This window comes from Agelaius tricolor, unplaced genomic scaffold (assembly GCF_023055355.1).
Source record: "Agelaius tricolor isolate 1412-34295 unplaced genomic scaffold, bAgeTri1.0.p SCAF_1, whole genome shotgun sequence".
NCBI classification, from domain to species: Eukaryota; Metazoa; Chordata; class Aves; order Passeriformes; family Icteridae; genus Agelaius; species Agelaius tricolor.
Window position 1 is genome coordinate 26592344 of NW_027269261.1, and position 24537 is coordinate 26616880.

At 35.8% G+C, this 24537-nt stretch overlaps 1 protein-coding gene across 2 annotated transcripts in view; it reads left to right on the forward strand.

Annotated features, from left to right (window-relative positions):
* The window catches only part of CAMKMT (calmodulin-lysine N-methyltransferase), a 212990-nt gene that overhangs the window by 181370 nt on the left and 7083 nt on the right, over positions 1–24537 (forward strand). For both annotated transcript variants that reach the window (XM_071427548.1, XM_071427557.1), the window contains exons 8-10: positions 10558–10632; positions 17779–17842; positions 23310–23441. In XM_071427548.1, coding sequence (XP_071283649.1) covers positions 10558–10632; positions 17779–17842; positions 23310–23441 — 271 coding nt within the window. The remainder of the gene's footprint in view (positions 1–10557; positions 10633–17778; positions 17843–23309; positions 23442–24537) is intronic.

Genomic DNA, 24537 nt, shown 5'->3' on the forward strand with positions numbered 1-24537 from the left:
AGGGAATTTGTTCTTCCTTCAGATTCCCTTGTCTGAGAACATGGAAATCTGTAAAGAACAAAAGTTGTGTTCTAATTGCCGATATGGGACCTGTGGAGTTTTAGCTGTGGAGAAGTCTATTGTTTTGCTAAGAGTTGCCTCAGAGAGATTCCATTTCATGTGAGAATATAAACAAGGACATGTAACATCAAGCCAGTAACAGAAATGCTTGTGGCAGTGCACCTTTTGGTTTGATTAGTAATAGTGTATGATATACTCTTTATTCATTCCGCAGTCATCTTTAGAACCCACATCAAGAATTAATGACCATGTAACCAAAAGAGACATTTCCTTCTGCTTAAAGATTAACAGATAGGTTATAATTTTATTTGAGATTTTAGTGTTCCTTACCAATGTAATGCAATTACAAGTTTCCAGAACTAAATCCATAATGAAAAAAAGACTCAAAATACTGAACGGCATCCAGCATAACAGTGGATGAGGTCTCAATGACAGAGCACTGAACTATATTGTCCTGATTGCATTTTTGTATTACTTTCCTCTTCATAATTGAAAAGGTGAATATTTTACCAAACTGCAATGTTCTTCAAATATGTCAACTTCATAACCTTCCTCATTTCAACTGGTCTTGTAACAGGTTCCATCAATGGGGGACAGACTTTCTCTGTTTTCATTCATCAAAATGACCTGAGTGTTGGTAAATTCAAACTTTTTCCAACATTTTATTGAATTCGCTGTTTGTCACCTTAGCAACCCTAAAGGAATCCCTTTCTTCCAACTACTTTTCCAGTCTCCTCAAGTAACTATCTTGCATGACAGCTTCTGTAGGTAAGGAGGAAGCTGCCAAAAGGAGCTGCTCTCTGGTTAGGAAGAAAAAGTTGCTGGTTACTGCTCACTTAATTTGATCACTTTGTGTATATGTGGAAAGAATGGTTTGTGTGCTCATGTCCATTCTGAAGTTGTAGCTCTCTTTCACAGAAAACTCAACTCAGGTGGAAAGCATTACACACCTCTGATCATACTTGCCCTGCTTTATATCTTTTTCTGTTTCAATCTACTTATTTTTAGATGACTGTGATCAGTACTGATCACAGTACAAAGTGTGCATAAATAGGTACATGTAGTGGAATAATTACGCTTTTTGTTCCCCTTCTAAAAATGCTTAACAGTGATTGGCTTTTTCCACTGCAGTTGAGCACAGAGCTAATAGTTTCATGACACAGTCTGTCACAACATCAAGAGCTTTCCAGTGACGGTCATTTTGGAGACCTTCATTTTCTATATCAAGGGATAATTATTTTTTCAGTTGTGCACTTTGCATTTATCCACACTGAATTTAATTTGTCATTTTATTCTACAGTTACACATCCTTCTTTTTTCTTTTCTTCCTTTCATCCTTCTGCAGTCTTTCATAGTCTAGTCTTTTCCTTACTATCTTGAATGACTTAACATCAGCAAACTTTGCCACCTCAATGCTCATCTCTTGTAAACATGTTGACTAGAACAGGTCCCAGGGGAACTCCACTGATTATGTCCCTCCACTGTGAGAATTGACCATTTGCTACTACCCTGTTCCCTGTCTTTTGTTCTATTATTTAGCATCATGTCAGGACTCTTCTTCAGTGACAGTCTGTTTTCCTAGAATGTTGATAGTGAGGGTCTTTGCCAATAGCTTTTTGGAAGCAGAGGCAGGCTGTCTTACCCAGATCTCCCTTATCTGAATACTTGTTAATGCCTTTGAAGGGCTCAAGGTTTGTAAAACAGGACTTCCTTTTACAGAAGACATTCTAAAAAGGCTTCTGTGCTGAAATGTCTTCAGTTTCTTTCACGGTGAAGTGAATATTTTGCACTGTTGCAAAGAATTAATTCCTCCTCTGTGAAATGTTCTTATCCTCTGTGAGTGCCCATTCTGTATCCCAATTATCAGCTGGTAGGAAGATTTAGCACAAAAGGAAAAGTTCACTTAATTTTGACTTACCTGATTTTATTATTATATTTAGTTTTGCAAATTTGTAATTTTTTCTTCAGTTGGGTGCAGCCTCAGCTTTTGGAGGAATACTTGAACTTTCTTTTATACCATTTAACCACTCCAGCTGACTTTCACAAACTTCCAAGCCTCTCCTATTTGTGTATTTCACCAGTTGTGTTGACTTAATAAAGTACATTTTAAATTGTATTACACCTTCGTCTGACTTTGTGAGGACAGATAAGAATACATAAGGAGAAAAAATGTGTTGTCAAGCTTTGTAAAAAAAATTCTATGAGTTTGGAATAACAGGGGAAAAAAGTGTTAAAGTATCATGTTCCATTATTTTGAATCATTCTTCCTCAGATCTTTGACTGTATCTTAGCTTAAAAAACATGCTCTTGGTAAAACTATTCCTTCTGTACTCTCTTGTGCTGCACAAAAAGATTAGAAGAAGACCACTGATATGAGAAGGCGTAGATCTTTCCTCCCAGGGCTTTAAAGGAAAAATGTCCTTGAGATGTTAGAGCTGAAGATTATTTGTTCAATTCCTTTTTTGTATCCATCGTTCCAGCCATGTTCTACATTATTTCCTGGTTTATGATGCTGCCATTGTACCTTTGTCTACCCTTCCTTGTCTACCTTGGCTCTACATTAGTAGGCAGTCATCAAGTACATCTTGCACAGTTTCAGTGGGTTCTCTCCTTCACAGGTACTCTCAGCTAATCTTTGCCATAACAAACTTTAAATTTCGATAAGATTATGTTTACAGTGTTGTCTTTGTTTATTTCATTAGTAGTTATTCAAAAGTTAACCAAGGATTCTGAAAATGGCTGAAGTCCAGGAAATGGGCAGAAGAGTGAATCAGGGTTTGGAAATGAGAGAGTTAAAGAGCTTCATTTACTTGTCAAAGAAATTAATTGATTGTTAAGAAATGAATTAATTTTGATCTGAAAGTCTCATGTGAAAAAAATAAATCTTTAACAGAAGATCAGTCTTTAATCTAGTTTACAAGTACTTAACAAGATATAGAAATTGAAGCTAGGCTAGACAAATTAAATTCAGCCTAGAAAAAAAATGAGATTTGAGAGAATGATAATACATTAGAATATCTTTCCATGGGAAGTGATAGTATCTTAAGCAGTGAATGTGTTTGAATCTTTCTGAAACACAGTTATTAGTTTCCTGAGATATATGGGCTTGATACAGAACTTTGAAAATCTTGGATGTTGCGGTGTCTTCTACCCTGAGAATTTAAACACCTGTGAACTACATCTTCTCTGATGTTTTTAAGTTTTCCTTCATTCAGTCCTTCTGCACCTGCATTGTTCATTTTACATTCTTGGGTTTTTTCTTCTGGTTCCCTTGATTATCCTCCCCATGGGTAGACTATTTTCCATAGAGCAATAAACTGATCATTTCCTTCTTATTTTTACAGAAGTCTATCAGTACAGTTATGTCACATATGCTTATGCTGTCTTGCACTTTGAAATTATATATTTTTTATACCATATAATTGAGAACCATTTTTTTTCTTCCCAAATGTGCTTCATGGCCATCGCTAAAAACAGTAGTCCGTTTCCGAATAAAGGCTGATTTAGAATGTACGGATGTAGAGGAAGGATGTGAAAAGGCAAATTCACAAACACCACTGGTATTTTTTTATTAATGTCTTTTTCAAACAAGATATTCTCCCTTCTTTTAAATAAATAGCCACATTTGTGCTGAATATTGGCTTGTGACGTATCTACAAAATGAAAAGATTTATTCTACAACAGTTGTATTTACATGCAGTGCATTAATTTTGTCCCAAAAACTTAGTAGCTTTTGATACATAGCAAATGTGTAAGTGTTAATACTGTTAGTTTTGAAGACAAAACTGTAATGTTCCCATCTGAATTTTAGCAAAATATGTTGAACAAAAAACAAAAGAGAAAATATGTTCTTAGAATAAGAAATAAGGCAAATGTGTAATTTTATAATGCACATTTTAAAAGGAACTTTTAGGCAGAAAAATCTAGATAGGATCATGTTATTATAGAATATCCAAATATTGAAGAGGCCCATAGTTGGGTGTGGTGGCTTTTTTCTTCTTTTATATTACCATATTAATGTGATGAGGTTTAATCATGAATTGTTGTAAAAGATACTTTATAAACACAGAGCAAAAAGATAGCTTGTGTTAGAGAATCTATGATCTAAGACCAGAGAGAGATATGGTGAGGAAGGATAACATGGGTAATTGAAGCAAACATGAGAGGCAAAATTGGAAGCACAAGAGCCTCTTCTCAGTTTATAGGTGCTATTTTAAAGGGCAGTTTCAAGGATAATGGAGTAAGTTTGTGAATATTGTGGATAACATAGCAGAAGAAGTTTGTACAGGTGTGTGGTTGAAAAGTTAAGTGGAAGATGTAGACTGACATTAGGGCTGATTAAAGGAGGGACTTGTCCTTTCAATATTGAATGAGAGATAAAAAATAGGAATGTGAACTGTTGTGAAGCATTTGGAAATGACAACTTGCAACTTACCTGGAAGAGGACAGAGAAAGATGACAAGATCAGAGTTGTAGGCAAGAGAAACAACCTTTGTAGCAGCCTGCTGAATAAATATTAATATGGCAAGCCTGCATTTTCCACAAGCAGAGAGAACAGTATTGTGATGTTTAGATGTAAGTGATGATGACATGGTCAAGAGGTTGAGTGGATTGGTAAGAAACTTTTGAGAGGTATGATGCAGAGAGAATAACCGGTAGAGCTGAGTTATGCAGATACAGAGAAAAGTCTAAGCTAAGCCTAGATTACAGACTAGAATTAATGGTTATGTCCAAAATGATGATCCATAAAATGTAGTTACAATGCCTTGTGCTACTTTAGATGCAATGAGCTTCTCACTCACTGAGGCTCTGAAAAATACTGAATTAAGTGTCTGTATGCACAGTATGAAGTAGAAAAATGAGTAGGTTTTTAGCTTTTATGGATGAGATAGCCCAGAAATAAAATTCAAAGGAAGAAAAGGTAGAGGTGGAACATTGTGAAATTATGAGAAATGTGGGAAATGTCTGAAGATAATCTTGAGAAGAGCATATTTTAAAAATTGTAAGACAAATAACGCAAGCATAAAACAGTGGAATTAAGAATTAAAACAAAGAGCAAGATATGTTGGTTGTAAGAGAGATAAAATGTCCAAGAGACTGAGAAGAAAGTGCAGATATTAAGTCTAGCTTGAGAAAAATCATTAGTATAATTTGAGAAGCGGAAATCAGTGACATGGAACTTGCCAAAATTTGCAAGGACATTGTTAGAAGAATGTGCCCATTGACAATTGTAAATATCACATTAGCAATGCTTAGAAATCTAAGAGGAAAGGAAAAATGGTTGTACCTGCAGTTGAAAGCTTAACTTTGGTCCCTTCAAACCAGATATGCACTGTAGGGAATGAGATAATGGATAAGAACACAAAGCAAAGTAAAGCAGTGAAAGTAAGAAAGGCAGAAGGTGAAAGAAGGCGGAGAAATAAGAGCAGCCTTGTGAGAATATAATAAGAAAGATGGGGAAATTATAGTAGGCAATTTTGCAAGATTTCTCAGAGGAGTTATAATGATAGGTGTACACATTGCCTCTATCACTAGATTAAAATCCATTTTCTTGATCTTTATACATAACTAAGGACTCTCAAACCAAGATCAAGGTGCAGAGAAACATCTTGATGATACCTTTTGTTAATGTGGTAATGAACTTGCTTGCTTAATGTCATAGAAAAAGTCATATAAGCCTCCAGACAAAACCTTTTACCTGAACCTGTATACTTTCCAATGATAATGCTTTTCAAAGATTGAAACTTAAATTAAAATATGAAAAGAAGAGGTGGGTAGATAGGGATTCTTGGTAGCTGTTCATCTGCTAATTGGGATGATTTTAAAAATCCTTATTAAAACTACTAATGCATTTTGAAGCAAGTAAGGCTTTTGTCCTTTTTTTCTAATTTTGAATTTTTGTCTTTATCTGCACAACTACTTATCTGCTAATTTGAGAGCTACTCTAGCTTGTGCCATTCATCACAAGAACATCTCAGAGGGTCTTGGAAATGTTTCAAGTTTTAACAATCAGAGACTTAACCTGTTTTTTCTCATATAAGTTACCTGCCTAGACACACTAGGAAGACAAACACTGAATAACAGAAGTTGAATAATAATAGTAATGAAGAATTTTGCATGAGAAATAAAACCTAGTAAAATCAGGTCTTTTGTTGTAGATTGCTGAGATACTTTACCAGTGTAAGGAAAAGAGTGTTGACATTTGTCAGACTATCCTCCATAAATTAGAATTACTGTACAGGGAAAGTCTTAGCTGCTGTAGCTATCCCTGCAACATTAGCTATTTTATTATGATTTTTTTTTCTTTGAAATACATGGAGCTATTTGAGGATACATTTTTGTGCTTTAAGTTTTGTATTTTCTTACTTGATCTTTATGTTCTAATATCATAATTCTTATTCTTAACCTAATCACATTTTATGACTTGTCAATTGAAAAGAAAAACCAGGGGAAAAACGAAGAGTTTCTTTGATTGTGTCATGTATTGTGTTTGGAGTTTTTTAAAATGAATTTGTTTCAGAAGTCTTCATAATGTTAGAAGGTTGACAGCCTAGGAAACTAAAGCATCAGTACGTCTTTTCTCAGAGCATTTTGATAGTTTGCTTTATCCCTGACGTGGAGAAGCCACCTCTGCATGTGAGAGGATGGTTCATTTTCCATAGGTCACTTAGACCTTGTCCTTCTTGCCAGGACTACCCCCAAGATTGCTAATTATAGTAATAGGTTTGTGACGTGGGTACTTCTCCTCTGAAAACTGGTCAAATTCATTTGATACAGGCCATAAATCGGCCATTAGTGGGTATCAAGTTTCAGCTACCATCCCTTTAACCTAAATAGTAGCTGAACAGTGCAGTAGTGTTTTTCTCTTGCACCCTATTTCATTTTTCATGTTCTTCTTGTAGACCAAAAGAGCTCCCAACTGTTTTATATTTCCATTGGGTCTCAGACCCTTTTCTGCTGAAACTCAGTTGCCTATTTTCACTTGTTAGAAACTAAACCTGCATGACTTAAATAAGCCAGTACAAAATAGTGTCAAGTCGGCTTTACACAGCCTTAAACATGTTGGTTTGTTGGTTTGTTTGGGATTTTTACAAAAAAAAAAGCACTGAAGTTGTGGCTTGGACAGAAATATACAGTAAAGCCCATTTCTCAAATGTACAGTGTAATTTCAGTTCTTAGTACTGTAGCATCTTCCCTCAAAAGAAAGGCATAAAAATAATGTTGCTTCAAAACTTACTTTGCTGGAAGAAAAATGACTTCAGAGAAAAATGTGGCTTAGGTAAACTAATTTAGTATCCTCATAAAGGAACAAGAGGAAAAGGAACAAGTAGACTTGCATTTTCTTAATGATGGCACTCAACACGATACTGGCAATTTAGGAGACTTTTTGTGGTGCGGTATTTTTACACCTATTTCTACTTTTTAAAAGGAAATTTCATAAAAACTGAGATTTTCAGATTTCCATTGCTACCACTTTTCTGGATTTCCTGGCAGTGATTTTTTTTTTTTAATGGAAATGCAATCAACCCTTGCTTCATGATGCCTTCAGTATTTCTTTCAGGTCTGACCACTAAGTCCGAGAGTCACATCCTCAGTAATCCATGAAGAAATTATGGTTCCTCACCCCCTTACTACATACAGATATATGCATTTAGCTACCTTTTTCAGGATTGTTTTGTAATATCAGTGTATTTTTCTGTACTTTGCAGTCAGGAATTGCATTTGGATTACAAAATTACTTTTTTGCTAGTTGATGGTATTTACATAAGTCCTAAGGCTGATTCACTGTTTTTGTTAGCCCTAGAACTCAGAATAGCTGATTTAGAACCAGGCTGATTCTGACATCAGTGTTAATGACAGAATTGTGCCGACTCTGAGCAGAATTGATTCTGATTCCCAGATATGCAGGGATATATCTGCTTTGCAGGTGCAGGTGCAGATGTTTGAAGGCAGCTCCTGCAGATCTGTGGAAGCAGGTAACAGTGTGGATAGGGGAGCCCTGGGTAAGCTGCTAGAATTGTTGTGGAAGTTGCAGCCAGTACTGCATTTCACATCTCCGGCTGTGCCTCCTTTACTAGTCATGCTTGCACTTAGCTAAAGATAGCATGGATAAATACATACAGCCTGTCCTTCATCTCTCCCACCAGTGTGCATTCATCCTGAGTCAGAGCAGGATGAGTCCCACTAGTGTTTATTGTTTTTACAAATTGTGTTTAGTTTACATGGTGATTTCCCTGCAGAAATAAAGATTTCCCTGTACTTTTGGAAAATACATGGCAAAGTTCATTTTGAATTGGTAAATTTTTCATTGGCCTTTGCATAATTATGATATCTTCATGAATGCAGCTGTACTGAAGCTAGAGACCAAAAGCAGGCCTTGTAGTAGGTCAGAAAAAGGGAGAAAGATTGGCTTATGGGTGGATGTGGTGCCCTTAATTCCCTCCTTTTAGCAATATGGATGCCAGCCATGTTGCACCACTGCTCATGCTCCTGGAAACTCATCAATTCCATACTTTGCTCAGCACTTTGGTTTATGAGCTTTTACCTCTTGACACAAACTCCTCTGTGCCTACAGTAGGTGTGCACAAAAAATACTGTGTTTCAGGTGCCCAGCAGAAAGCTGACAGTAATGTGAGGAAGGGTGGTTGGGTTTGGTTTTGGTTTTTTTGCAGGAAGAGGGACCTGTGCTTCCTTCCCAACTGCATGTGTGAAGGATAGTAAACATATGGGTTAAAAAGAAAATCATAATTCAAATATCTGTACTGGTACTGATCAGATCTCTGTTTCTGTAGCAATGAGAACCAAAGGTGGCCTTTTAAGGCTCACAGTTCTTCTACCAATTTCCAGTTCTGCTTCAGGCTTCTTAAAGTATTAGAGTGCGTGCTTTAAACCCACAAAACTTACCTTTACCTAATTTTCACCATTCTAACCTAAGTTTCCACGGAAACAGGGTTGAAAAAGCCGCTGGTAGCCAGCAGGCAGCCAGCAGCTGAGAGTGAGAACTCTCCTTTGTCACTTTCCACTACTGGATGCCTGCTGCGTGCCAGTGTGCAAAGCTACCTAGGCTTCTAAAATCTGGATTACTTTCAATTTAAGGGGGAAAAATTAAATTAATCTACTCTTTTCTGTCTTTGGATTGTCACAGTAAATTCCAGGAGGGCAAATGGGCTAATGAGTCCTGATCTGTTCGGTTACATTGAGCCCCACACAATCAAAGCTTTGCCAACCAACTGGGCCTCTCCTTTCATAATTTCCGTGTTTTAAAAGCATTCTGTCTCAAATTTTGTGGCTGTGGACATGTACATGCATATTTTGGTACCTTAATTCTTTGTGGCCCTGGGTCTATTTATCTACATAATTATGAGCCTTTTTTGCATACAGCATAGTCAATGTACAAAATTCCCTTTTTCTTGTATACTTAGGGAACATTTCTGAATGAACACGTTACAAACTGATCCTCAGTTAAATATTAGGAGTAGGATGTGAATGGAGATGGCTTTTAACCAGAAGTAGATTATAGCTGCGGGAAGACTAAAGGGTCTATTTGGTCAAGACTCATACAAAACTGAGATAAGCATGCACAACCTGACAAGATCAGATTAGACCCTTCCCCCACAAATGCTTTTCCCATAAATATTTATCTACTTTCTATTATAAATAACCAGGAAATGAAAAAGGATAGATTCCCTTTTTTTAAAATAGCCTAGAAATAGAATTGCAGTTTCAAATGTTTGGGATAATGATATTTAAAGTATGCAGTAAATTCCAATACTAGTTGCTATATTTTAGATGGGAGTAAAGTACTGAAATTCCTTGTGGCAGCTACATAAATCGACAGCATTTATAAACAAAGAAGAACTTTGTGCATATGTGAATTTTTGCCTACCTCTGGGTATCTTAGAATTAAATAGTTTATCACCTGTGAGAAAATAGGTGTGGACAGAGTCAGCACTGCTGTATTTTTGAGCTTGCTGGAGGCAACATTACTGGCATTGAAGTTAAGCTTGGCATTTTTTCACCCCATCTCTCCTCCCTCCGGCCCAAGTGAATGCTCACTTCATCAATGAGAAACAAACTGAATTGCCTGCCAGATGTAGCAGAGATCCATGAAATCAAATCTATTCTGCAGATTTGTGCTTCATTCAGGTTGTCGATATTTTGACTTCACTTCTTCATGTAGTAATATTAAGGGGTAAAAAACTGAAGCTGTGCATGTGCCACTAATTCAGAAATGCATATTTGTTGGTGATCCACTCATCAGAATCTGAGTGGATTGCCTTTCTGCTATCATGAAAAATAGCTCTTTAGCTTTGAGATTTATATCCTTAAAAATGTACAGAATAAGATTTTTGCATTCATCTTTGAAAGTAACAAGTTTGCACTTTTTTAAACATTTCTGTTTCATATAAGAATAATATTAATACTTTAAAAATCTCAAGATGAAAAATGTAAGTCCTTTTTTCTTTTTTTTTTTTTTGAATCTTTTTTTTCCTCTAGCATTTTACGATGGGATAATGAGACAGATGTCTCTCAACTGGAAGGACATTTTGACATTGTTATGTGTGCTGACTGGTAAGTACATAAAAATCATAAAACTCACGTTAGAAAAATAGCTTTGGTGGAGTAATTGTACTGTGCTTCTTGCTGATGGCTAAGCAAAGTCAACAAATGAAGCACAAAGCCACCTTAACCTCAACAAATTAATATTCATCTCCATGTGACAGTTATAAGGTAGTCTTCTATCACACAGTAACTTCTACCACATTATTTCCCAAAGATTGATTTTGAGAAGCATTTCCATTTTCTGGAATTGCCTCTGTTTCATGCTTGACGTATCAGTAAATGGACGACTTAGGCAAATTGCAAATAATTATGGCTCAGTGAGGAACAGTCTGGAGAAAAGGGAGTTTATCAACACAAACAGCTCAATTAGCTTACTTCTTAGGAAAGATCTGACTATTGATATAAGGGGATATATTTTTTGCTCCCTGGAAAATCTTTCCAAGGAAAAAGAGATTTTCAAACCATTTTTTCCACCCCCACCACATTCTGTTCCTTAAATCTATTTGACATCAATATCTGGATGTGTAATCTGGATGCGTAATAATCTTATATTATTTACACATAGGCACATGTTAATTATAAGATAATTTATGGTAAGAAAAATAAGAGTACAGCATTTAATTTATAAAAAGGTAGATACATGTAGCAATATGGTATCTTGTTTAATAATTTATGCAAATAGATTTGATTATTGACACAACCCTTTTCTGATACTGCATTTGTGGGATTGTGCTGTGCTGTATTTGCTGCATGCTAGCTTTAAAAATGGTACATTATTAATTACTTGTGTTATATAAATGTAGACAGTGTGAAAAAAAATAAAGCTGTGCAAATTTTATTTAGGAGAATAGATATTTTTAAACCAAGATGTTTTTCCTTCATGGATATTTGCTCTTGACCCATTACATATCCAAAAAAAAAAAAAAAGCTGTCTATGTTTTGTGGCTCGTAACTATTGTGAGAGATGAAATTCTGAAAGCAGAGACTTCCTAGAACTGCTCAGTTCAGCAAATTTATGTACCTTACCTAGAAATAGTTAAAGGAAAAGGCAAGGGAAGTATGAAGCTGTCTATTGTTTTTTTAAACAATGTTCTTTTTAAATGTCTTCTTCTATTCCTCCAAAGCTTTTGTTTTTCTTTCACATTATGCTATTAAAGCAAACTCTTCTTATTCCACCAAGTTATTGGTTTTGTATAGCTCTGGAGAAAATGTGTTTAGTGATCTTTTGCCTTTTTCTAACACCTATTTGTTCTCAGAATGCAACAGTGCTTTGTTTCCCTTAGCATTTAATTTCAGAAAAGTTCTTTGTTCCCAAAAAGGACAGAGGAGGGTTTCTAACTAATCGCTGATAATGTGCCTCAGAAATGCATCATCTGATTAAAATAAGGAGCTAAACAACACCATATGATTTCAGCAAGTAATTTAGTAAATGCCTTCCTCACCAAATATTAGAATGGATACTCCAGGTTTCATTGCACAGATGAAGTTAATGCTGGACAGGATTAGATCAGATTAAGTATGAAAGTCAGATCAGAGTACTGGCGGACATGAGCAGGAGGGCAGCAGTCTTCTCGGAGGCTTAGACAAGGCTCACATATGGATGTTCTCCAGATTATGTGGGTGAAGCAAGGTCTTGCCAAGAGATTTAGAGTTAAATTTGTTCTTCACACAAATATCAAAACAACCTGGCTGTGCTGCCTCTTGTATTCTTGATACTCACACCATGTCATCCTATTTGTGCTGGGAGTACAACAGAGTGGAGCGAGACTTAAGTTGTTTTTTTCAGTAATATTCTGGCCTAATACCCTTTGCAGTCTGTTTGGAAATAGTGTAGTTTCTTTAGGAAACAAAGAATCAGACATGACAGGTAAAATACATAATGCATTTGCAATCCTTGCATTTTGTACATTTATTTTGAAGCACTTAAGATGCAGGTAAGTGTATAACTATTTATAGATTTCTAAAAAATAAATAGAAATGTGCAGGTTAGTTTAAGGAATTTGGGTTTATTCACAAATTATTTCTGTTTTCTTATTTTAAGTGCTCACAGGTATATGAACATAGCATAGAGCTTAATAAACATGAAAATCCCTTTATTGTTTGTTTCTTTTAGAAATAATTCTTTTAGTTATGGACACTAGGTTTTATGGTATATGAAAAGGCTGAGGAAAGAAATGTTCCATGCTTTATCAAACTCAAATCTTGTTTTCATTTTCATGTATTTCTCTTCAGCGTTACATAATCGGTTTGAGAACTGTTGGCAGGATTTTTGCTCTCTGAATTTTTTGGGCTGCCACTGAAGAGGAAAAAAAAAATCTCTTTTCTTCTAGCTTCTCAGCTGAAACCTGAAGTATGCAGTGATAAAAAACAGATAGAATAGATTGCATTTAGTTTAACACCATCATATAGCTCATTGTCAGTCAATAAAATCCAAGATTAGAACAGAGAACTAGAAAGCAAAAAATCTGAGTTCAAATATTAGGTACATGGATAAATTTTTATTGAAGTATTTCCAGCAAGGGTGATATTGTCTGATTCTCTGAATAGCTAACCAGTGGTACTGCTTGATCCCATTTACATGAAAACAAGCTCTATTCATAAACATATTCCAAATCCACATGGAGATTCAAGTAAAAATGTACATGATTACAGCAAGCAGCGATATGTTTATATTCATATATTTACAGTCAGACTTTCATAAACCTTGTGTGCAGGAGTGGAAAATAAGTTATTTCCCAGAACAAACAGTCTATTAGTTAACAGTTAAATTTAGTAGCTCAACTAGATTATGAAATAAATAAGAGGCAAACTGTGAAAGCTAGTCATTATTTAACCATTCAGGATGTTGACAATAAAATAGTTTCGTGGTTCAGCAGTTCCGAAATAATTTTTAAAATGTCAACTATTAGATAAAAATAAGTAAAAAAATCAATATGAGACTACACTTGGAAAAAGGATACAGTAAAAAATCATACTGAAATAATGGAACCTTTAAAACATATTCACCCATTTCATATTTTTCAGGGGGCCAGGAATGTAGACCTGAACTTTAAGTATTCTTTAAATTCAGGGGGCATTTTAAGGCCAAATGAGGGCTCTCAGAATTTTTGATTTTCATCTGACCTACACCTGTGGATATAAAGCCAGGTGCTGGAACTGTGAGTTTGAATAGACAAGGAGAAATCACAGGTGCCTGGATGGACAGGCCAAACCCAAGACTCTCCCAAAGTTGTTGAGGGCCCCAGATTTTATAATTGTTTAAATAGTGTACATACTCTTCTTTATTTTGAGGACAAAAGTTCTGAGATTTTTAGTCCAAAGAGAGAGTAAAGGCCAGTAGGACTGAGACAATAAAAAAACTTTATCTTTCACGTTATTGTGAAGCAAGTTTTCAGAAATAATTTGATGTAGAGGCAAAATGAGTTTTAGAACCGCGTATTGTTTTGGAAATGCGTAATATCCTACTTTATTTACTTAGAATGATTCTATTCTTGAAGTTTGGCACATACATAAGTATTCACATAACAGAGGCCAGGGGGAGCTATCCCACATTACTTTCACTGCTGAGATTTTTTGCTGAAGTCACAGGGAGTTGTGGCTTTGCCAGGAATGTAGACCTGAACTTAAAGTATTCTTTAAATACCTTAAAATATGTCAATTTTTGTCTCCGTTAGTTTATTTCACTTATTATAAGGAGATCTTTTTGCAGGAATGCAGTAAGACCTCTGTCTGTCCATTTTAGACCGGATTTCTGGCACACACTTTCAAGTGCATTGGAACCTGATGACACAGAAATAAGAGTCTTTTTAGTTTACGTCACTCATGTAGTTGAAAGCGAACAAAAAAATATCCTGTTTTATACATTAGGCACTACATATGAATAGGGTATAACATATGAATAGGTAATAATATCTGAAGTACACCTGTAAACTCAACTCTTTTACCAATGGCAGAGCATGCAAAAAACCAAAAATTTCACATCATAGCCTATAAAGCATATGTCTCTTGTGGCGAGGCAGAAGATAAAAGAATATTAGCATGAAGCAAACTAAGAATCTACCTGTTTTTTTAAATTTCTTTCCTTGTGGCTTACTGCTTCCTCTCTGCAGTTTTGGTATAAACTTTCATTTTGGTTTTAATTGCAATTTAAATTTTTAATTAAAGAGTAAGAGAGTAGAGATATGACAATGTCACCTGCCTGTTCATCCAGATTTCACAGGTTAAGAGCATTGCCTAAACAAAGACCAAATCATCAGCTGTGTTCTCACCTTTCTGTTGCTGTGATTTGAAACTTCCTTGCTGACCCAAGAAAACCTTGCTATTCCTGTCCTGAGCTACATAAACATGAAATATTACCACTAAAGTAATGGCAGGCTTAAGCCAAATTTGAATTGAGGTGTGAGAACTGTATGTGAGTAGTTTAGAGCAATGCATTATTTAATCTTACTGAGCTGTTCAGAGAATCACAGAATTGTTTAGGTTGGAAGGGACCTCTGGAGATCTCCAAGTCTAACCTGCCTGCCAAGGCAGGGTCACCTAGAGCGGGTGAGACAGGAACTCACATGTTGTGAGCTTTGAAGGATGCTCTCAGGGACATTTTCAGTATGCTGTGGTAATATTTAGTCATACAATTCTACTGGTAAGAAAAACTGCGTGACTTAATCCCCTTGCGTGGGCCAAATCCTGTGCTGTTCCTGTCTGAAGCACTGATTACCTAATGACTTCTTCAGGATTTTCCTCATTTAAGGCATCCCCTGACTCAGAGGGAGGATAGATATGTTCCCTGGAGTCATTGCATTGCAGTAGCTTTGCCTCCAGTCTTCTCTGCTCCTTCTGGTCTGAGTACATGGCACACAGAGCAACAGTTTGGAAACCACAGTATGAGAATCTATTTTTAATTGGAGCAAGTCATGTTCCCAGGAACAGGTCTCTTGGAGGGCAACTGTCTCAGGTTATCTGGCTTTCCTAAGCTAAGATGAATAGGAGTGTACCTTCTGTGCCACCAAAATATTAATTGGGGTTGGACAGAAAAAAATTTAAGTTCTCAGACACTCAGCTTTTGGTAAACAAAGGTCTGTAGTTCTCATTGTAAAGGAACAAGATTGGTAGCAGCAATTGTGCCCCTATCTCATTGGAAAAAAGAAAAAGAGAATGATATTCAGGTCCATGAAAAGGGGATTTTAACACTGCTAAGCTGCCCCAAGATTGTGTTTCCACTAAACTGCAATAATAAAAATATTATAAATGCACTTTTCATTCAGAATGTGCTTCTGTTTACATAGGATCCCAGGAAGTCTTAAATATGTGCATGCTTTCGATGTTTCATGTTGAAAAAAAATTAATTACTTTTCACTATTCTTTTGGGAGAGGAATCATCTATTCCACTTCTTCTGCAGGTGGTTAAGTTCCCAGTGAAGTAGTGTCTTACAACATCTATCTGTATAGGGATCAACATGAGGTGAATGTCATTAAAACACCCAAGAGACAACAGAGATAAGAGATGCTTTTTCAACTAATTAAGTTTAGGCACCCATGTTTTCAGTAAAGTTCTTCCGGGAAGATAAATCAGGGCTGAGGGGTTGTCATTGTGCCAATTGCTCAAGTTCAAATTTTCTTGTAAGCCAGGCTATCAGGAAAATTGTTATCTAATAATTCATATTCTTGAGAAAAAAATCAGATCATACTTCTGTATTAGATATTCTTCAACATATATAGGTATGTTGAATGTTCTTCAAGATATATAGCTATCCATTCTACTATATTTTCTCAACAGTGTGAGGTTCTGCCAGTTTTTACTAATGAAGTATGGTTACTTGCAAGTTTTGTTTTGTTTGTTCCAGAGTAGCAAAGATTCACCACAGTTCTTGCACGGCTGCTCGCCTCTATGGCATGTGATACAGTATTCTCCTTGGTAGCTGTGGAGTGTCCTTACATTCACACATCTTCTGTTCTTGATGAACATTGGCCTGTGGTTGGCAGACTACTTTTTTCCCTTCAGTGTTTCCATCTATTCTTTATGTTCTTTTAGAATTTCAAAACTGGAAAAAAAATTTACCCACATCTCTTCAGAAAAGAAGTTTGAGAATAAAAGGAAGGGGAATATATTAAAAAACCCATAGAGAATGGACAAAATGCCATGTAGTATGAAACTTGAACTTGACACAAGCTGGAAAGCAGTTTTATTACAGAGAATATGTGGGGGGAAGGAAAAAAAAAAAGAAGAAAAAAAATCACATTATCTGTGGCCTGCTTGATAGAGTTTCTTATCTGAATCACCAATATAAATGCAGCCCACGGTAGTAAGGACTGAAAGGCATCAGTTGCTATCAGATGGTTGTTCACTAACCATTGTAAATGCACTCATCCACAGTAACTACATGTCCACAAATATCTAGTCAAGAGTGATTGGCACCCTGGCTGCCACTATTAGTATATACATTAAGGTACTGAGGGGCATGAAGAATGAATTATCCCCTCAAATCATGAGGTAATCACACCAAAATAGGGCTGAGCGTGTTGGCAACATTGCATGGGAAAATTGACTCTGCTGCTATCCTTGCGGGACCCATGCTGGAGATGAAGGATTGCACTCTTGAGAGATGACAACTCTGCACAATGTGGGCCATTGTATTTCAACAGCATTGGAGAGACGGAGGAGGTAGGGTCTTGTAAATCTTTATAAGGATAGCTAGAGATAGATATATAAATATAGCAAATATGTATAATAGGTAAGAATTAATGCCAAATCTGTGAAGGCAGAAGGGAAAAAAATACCCTTAACAGTAACACCTGAAATACAGTAGAAAACATTTTCAAAAACTCCATCCCCCTTGTATATACATGTAAAATGCTAGCTTTTTAGGTTGATCCTCATTTCTGATACAGTATTACTTTAATAGCTAGTATGTCTGATTGCTGAATTTCAGCTATATAAAGACTTATTTCATGCTGATAATTTAGGTTTTGTTTAGACTGTATTTCCTTTTATGTCTTTTTAAATGTTAAAAGTACCTGAACTGCATAGAAATGTAGACTACAGTTTCTCTTTTACAGCATTGTGTAAACATATGTAATTAGCCTTGTACTTATCTGCATTAGTATCATTAGAATTGAAAACCCATTTTAATCTGGATTCTGTTCTCTTCTCAATGTCAGCCTGTTTCTGGACCAGTACAGAGCTAGCCTTGTTGATGCAATAAAGAGATTACTCCAGCCCAGTGTAAGTATGTTTCTATTTTCTCCTGAACACTGGCTTCAGAATAATTAGTCTGTGCACAATGATTGAGAGAGTAATGGAATGGCAGGATTAATGTCATGTAATACTTTAATACTTATTATGTCCAACTTCAATTGAGTCTTCTAATCTATCAGATTCTTTCCTAATCATAAACTAGGAAACTTCTTATACTTGGCCTTCTGATAAGGAACACAGTGGGTAGTAAAATAAATGAAACCGCTTCAAAGATAGCGTCAGATTATTTTTATCAAAGTGTTTCTCAAGTATTTTCCTTTGATAATAATGTCTTCATATTAAAGTAAAATACGATATTGAAAGTTTTTATGTTGGCTTCTGTCATTTTTAATCCCTTCAATTGTAACCTTTGTCATTGTGTATTTATTTGTTATGAAAGAATATTTTTTCCTTTTCATTTATGGTTATATAAAATGAGTAAATTGCTTACATGTATGCTGTGGCTTAAAACATTTTTCCATTAAGTAAGCCCTGTGTTTACATGTTTTATACCTTAGAAAATAATGAAATTATGTTCTTCATAAAATGATTACACGTTCTACATGAGTGTCACTCAAGAGATATTTTATCAATTTAAATCTATTGGGCTGTTTAACTCAGAGAGACTTGCAGGCAAGAAAAACTCTGTTACATGCATATACAAAAAATATATATATTCTCAAATATTTAAAAAAGGGAAGATATCCAAAGAAGAAAAGAAGAAAACATTAAGTAATTGATCTAAGTAGGATTTTGAAACAGAAATTTTATCATTCATGTTTAACATCCAAATCTTCCAATAAGGTAAACTTCCAATTTGAAAACAAAACACTTCATGCTAGCAGTGAATTTCCAAACTTTATTTAAAATTTGTAGTACTTTTGTACTTTTTGTACAAGAGATTTGCTCTGTAAAAGGAACAGAAGACCCAAACGTGCAAAGGCTTAAGAACCCGAGTCATTTTAGTTGTGTAAGTAATCCCATTCTTTGCTTAGAGTGATCAGGTTTCTATTCTTGGTTCTATCATAGACTTTCCTGAGTGACCTAAGGCAAGTTACTTAAGACTGAATTATTTTAATGAGCTGTGGGGCAAGGCTGCCAGGAAGATAGGAAAAATGTAGCCACCCTGAGGAAAAGGTTACCCAGATATATCTGTCAGTGGCAGTAAGAAGAGGTTAAGCAGCTCCTGCTCAGAGCTCTGTTCTGACTTTCATGAAGTACCAGCAGTTGTCAAGCTGCAATAATTTTTGGGATCACAGGTCATCTGGGACACAAAGTGGATCCCAGTTTAAAGCAATACCAAAAAAATTTTTTTCAGCCCAGATCAATATCAGCAACTGGTTCTTCAGGTATTCCCATGTGCCACTCTACTGGCTCCATGAAAGGACAATGGGGAAGAAGAGCAAGAGTGGGAGGAAGAGAAGAAGTGTGTAAGAGGTGCCCTGGTAACTGTGGAATTGTTAGGCTGACTTTAAGCCAAACCTGGCCTGACTCTTAACTCCAATCAGCTAATTCAAATTCAAAGAATATGTCTTTATATTTCAGAGCATATGAGCTACACTCCTTTGTGAATGTAGATGGAGTAAAGGGAGAAGGCTTTTTCTTGCCTGTCTTCCTAATTATGTTTGCTTCTGCACATTGTGATCTGTAGCATAGTCAGTATCAATAACCTAGGACTTACTTGCTGTGCACTTTAGGCACAGTAAGCGGTTCCTACTTCTTATCAGCAAAGCTAACTTAAGAAATTCGTGTTCCATGCAGGAATTTCTGTTGCAGAGTTTTGGACCCCTATCCAAAGTTTATTTTTTAACTTGAATTTAGTTAAATCGTTGCCTAATCTACTTTATGAATGGCTGTATGGATGGATATCCAGTTATGGCATGGCCTTGCAAATTGTTGTGATTTTTAACTAAGAGGACAGCAGACTATTGTATAGGATGGGAGCTGGGAGTACAGACACCTGAAATGAGCTCTTTTGTCCAAAAAGGACGTGTTCAGCAGAGATGCCTTTGAGCATATGTCTTCATGGTTTGAAAGACACAAATAAAAACATATGCTCATTCGAGATCCCAAAAGATGCAGTCACAAGTATGAAATAGTTACCAATTTCACTGCTCTTGTTAACCTGTATAAATCTAAGGATAATGTCAGAGGGCACTTTACTAAATGGCACTGTACTTAGCCTTTTAAAGGACAAATGAATCAACAGTGAACTTATTTTCTAGTTGCAATAATTAAGAATAGTTTGTGGGCATTAGTTTATGCCCAAGCTAAGGCATAAACTTCTTTTATTAAGTTCACTCTTCTATAATAATTATTTTGTCTCAAATTTAGAACTTTCCATTTTGGAAATACTTTGACAAATTGATAAAATTCACATACCTAAATGCAAGTCATTTTTCAAATATAACTAGGATACAACTAGTTTAGAAGAGTCTAGGGAAAATAATAGCCAACACTAGCAACAGAAAAAGTTGCTAGTGAACAGAGAATAACAGATATCCTTGCAAAGCTCTCTTGAAGGAGAGATTCAGAACACATAGTCTATTCTTACTGTTAATTAAAAATTAAAAATTTATCTGTGGTATTTCCTTTTTCAATAAGGATGATATTTTTGACTATTAGAATCCTTATGGCACAGAATGATGTGTTCTGGTTAACTTTTTGTTTGCTTTGAAACCAGACTCTGATCATTTCAATCATCTGGTTCCTCATACTGTCCCAATGGACAGTTGTGTTGGTGCAGGAAGAAGTTCACAGAGAGAAATGAGCAGCTCACAGATTTACTGAGGGCTGAATTTTCTATCTGAGTTTGTTACAGAGGCAAATGTCACCTTTAAACCCATTCAAAGGGTTAGGCACAGAAATATTACATTGAACAAATTTCTCTTGAATGTCTGTATCTTATTTCTCTCAACTTATTTGACTTGATTTGCCAGCATTAGGAGGTTTTTATATAATTAAAATTTACTTTTAATTTCAATCTTAGAATAAGCATTTGGTTTTTTGCATATTTCCCTAATTAAGAACAATTTTTTATCAAGGCTTTGATTCTTCTGTGGCCTATCTGTTCAAAATGCCAATGAAGTCAATGGGATGCTATTGAGCTGAGATTAGTACCAGCAAACAAGACCACATTTAGTAATAACTGATGAGTAAAGTCATATCCAAAATATGAATGACTGTCCTATTGTCTTACTGTAGCATTTTAGTGACACTTCAAACTATTAGAACTGGCATTTTCCTCTGTGGTTTTTTTTTTTTTTCACAAGTTTACTGGAAGTGTTTTTCCATCTGAGGAAAAGCCATTTTGTATTTTAAACATCATCCTTTAAATATCATCCTAGGAGACACTTTTGAATTAGAATTAAACTTTGAATAGTCCATCAAGAGTAGAATCTGGAGACTGATTCTGTATTATATCCTGTATTTATCAGGACACTGATAACTGTACTTCTCTTTCAAATTTAATTGAAAGTAGTCTTCAGAGAATATGAGAAGGAATGGCTGCATGGACTGCTGACTCCAGAGGGGCCAAAGGGATGCTGTTGTGTGAGCACCTCATCAGAGTTGCTGGATCAGTGGCCAGTGTATGGTCTGTAGCCTCCAGCAGTCTCTGTTCATGAAGTTCAGTCACATCTAAAGCTCCAATGTGGCTCATATGGTCAGTAAGCCCTGGATAAGGGACATTTTTCCCATTACACTGATCATGAAAATAAGGGTCTCCAGAGGAGTCTTGGCCTTCTTATGCCATGAAGGGTTTCTGCAGAACAACATTCTGGGGAGTGTGAGATGGCAGCAGGAGGAGCAGTATCCTCAGCTGAGGGCTCCCTTTGCTGCCCACTTCTGTCGGATGACATTAAAGCATGCCAAGGATGTGAGGGAACCAGTTGTGAATTTCCTGTGTTTAATGTTTTCCATCCTGAGCTGAGCCTATATTCAGACCTAGCATTTACATAAGCAATTCCAGTGCCTTCGGTGGGAGTTACACCCCTTTGCACCTCTTATTTTGCCACAGAATTAAAGCTACAGCTTCACAAATGAACAGAAGTTGAGTTGGTTTGGATATTGCCCTAAGACTCCTTTGTGCTTTAATTTCCCACGAGAAAGATGAGGGTAACAGCATTTCCCTATCTCACCGAGCTGTTGTGAGAATAAATATAGTGTTGTGGTGTTAACGGTTGGAATCTTTTAAGTGCACATTAGCACCATAGGTACTGACATAGCATTTTTATTGCTGCCTCACTGTGCATTGTCTCGGTGTACGTGTGCATGTGTGAGACACAGATTTGTTCCCTATTCTCCTCACTAAGTGTCTGTGTCAGCATTGTAACTTTCCAGCATTCCTATTGAAATTCTCTGTACTGATCACTCTTTTCCTGTGGCTTGCAGATTGCGTTTTCTCAAGCTAAATGTGCTCCCACAGCGTCTAATCCTTTCACAAGTTTTTCAGATCCCCAAAAATGTTTTTTGTCTCTTTGCTTGATTAGAGCACCTCACAAATTAATCTTAGCTCTCATTAACATAGAAGTTAAATACAGGAACTTACAGTAAACTTCGTGGCTCCCCTCAGTGTGATATGCTGTTGGCTGATATTAACCTTTGTTTACAGCTCTTCAACCACTTTTCATTCCATGTGACAGGACACAGTATTCAGCCAATTAGAATTAATTCTGCAAATAAGACTTCAAGAGATGCTCTATCAAGTAGGTTAGGTTTTGGGCAAGTACTTTGCACAGAGTGTCTAAAATCAGTTCAAGGTACAGTCATTTTTGTTTTCTTAAATACAGAAGGATGAACAAAAAATTAGGTAATGGACCATAACGTATTGCCTGGGCATCATAAATGGCCTGATCATCTTGCACAAACAAGAATGAGTATTCAGGAACATTAATTCTTGATTTAAATGCAATTTAGCAATTTAAGGTCAAATTTAGTTGCATTGCTCAGGTAGTTTAAAATACCTTTGAAAAATTAATGATTGGGGCTGATTTGCCTCCCGTTTTGCCTTGTTTTATACTGTTGTAATTCCACTGACAGCAAATGGGAGGTACTCTTCTATGTGTGAGGGAGAAAAAAGAAAATAATTATTTACAGTCTTTGCATGATCATGAGCCAACAAATGGATTTTCCATTGAGTGCATGTTCTATATGCTTTCTCTGTGTTTTATTTTGGTAATCCACAGACACCATTATTATATGAAAAGAAGCAGCTGTATTGCAGTTGGCAGTTTTCTAAAGAAAATATTTATTTATTACTTTCTAGATTGCATTTGTTTAATCACAGAAATCTTGCATATTTTGAACAAGTATTTGTGTTACCATATTTTAGTATTTTAACAAGAGAACAATTGACTTTTCCAGCTTGAGCATATTAAAAGCTTAGTCAGGTGTATGCTATATCTGGTTCCCTTCCAGTTTTAAAAATGTATAAATTCTCTTTTTAATGTTCCAGGGAAAAGCAATGGTATTTGCTCCACTCCGAGGGAATACTTTAAACCAGTTTTGCAATCTAGCTGAAAAAGCTGGTTTCTCTATCCAAAGACATGAAAATTATGATGAACACATTTCGAACTTCCACTCCAAGGTTAGTTTTCTGCTTGTGTTAGATAACACTTTAATCCGCATTGCATTTTGAAGAGATCATGGTCCTTTTGGCAGGTAACCTAAATGTTTGATTAAAGTACTCCTTAGGTGTGCTGTTTCTGAACAGCTATTTTTGTATCTGATTATTTTGTGTGGTAGAGCCATCCTTTATCTCTGCACGTCTAGAAGAGTTTTGCAGAAGCATCTCCTGTTTACCCTTTTCATTCATAGAAATCTAATTTATGAGAGTCTTTTCTTGTTGTTGTTAGCTGCCTATAAATATACAGCACACAAGCATTTACATTTTAATAAAAAGCCTGCAACTTTTAAATAGGTTATATACTGAAATGGACTGAAATAAATGGGAGGTGAATGTCTAATTGTATCATATCGTACCGTAAATCCTTATCTCTGGCTGCTTTATGGCTGGGTCAGTTGGCAGCTTCAAACTGCTAAATCTCATACAGAATTTCACAGTTGTGGGGTTGTATGTCAGATCGAGGCGCTACAAGATTTAGGTCAAAAGCACTTATCTGAGTGTGATTTCTAAGCTTGCTTACATAAAACTACTGTTATCAGTCTCCTTTTTTATTATTTATAAGTATGGAGTAATACAGGACATGAAGAGGAAGGCACTTCACAGAAAACTTTTTAGGAATTTCTTATTTTCCTGGAGAAGTGCTTATCAAAATCATATTTATTACTTGCAGTTCTGAGATTTCTCTTTCATACCTCAAAGAAATCCACTGTTGTAGGTCCATGTGACCTTAGACATAACCTCTTGCAATTTTCTAAGAATTGTCCCTGGAAAATACAGATGTTCAAAATTGAGGTGAAAAGCCTTTTTTTTTTTCTATTTAGCACCACCATATGATGGAAATCAGATTATGCTAAAAAATAGGTATGTGATGTTGTAAGGAACAAATACATGTTTTAATGTCTAATTTCATATCTAATAAAGACTCCCATTAAAGCTATCTAGACATATGTACATGAAATCACTTAATTTCATTGTTCAGATAGGTCTGAACCAGGCCACGTGAAAACCAAATAAATTTCAGTCATTGTTCATCACATAAAGTGATATAAATGTAAGG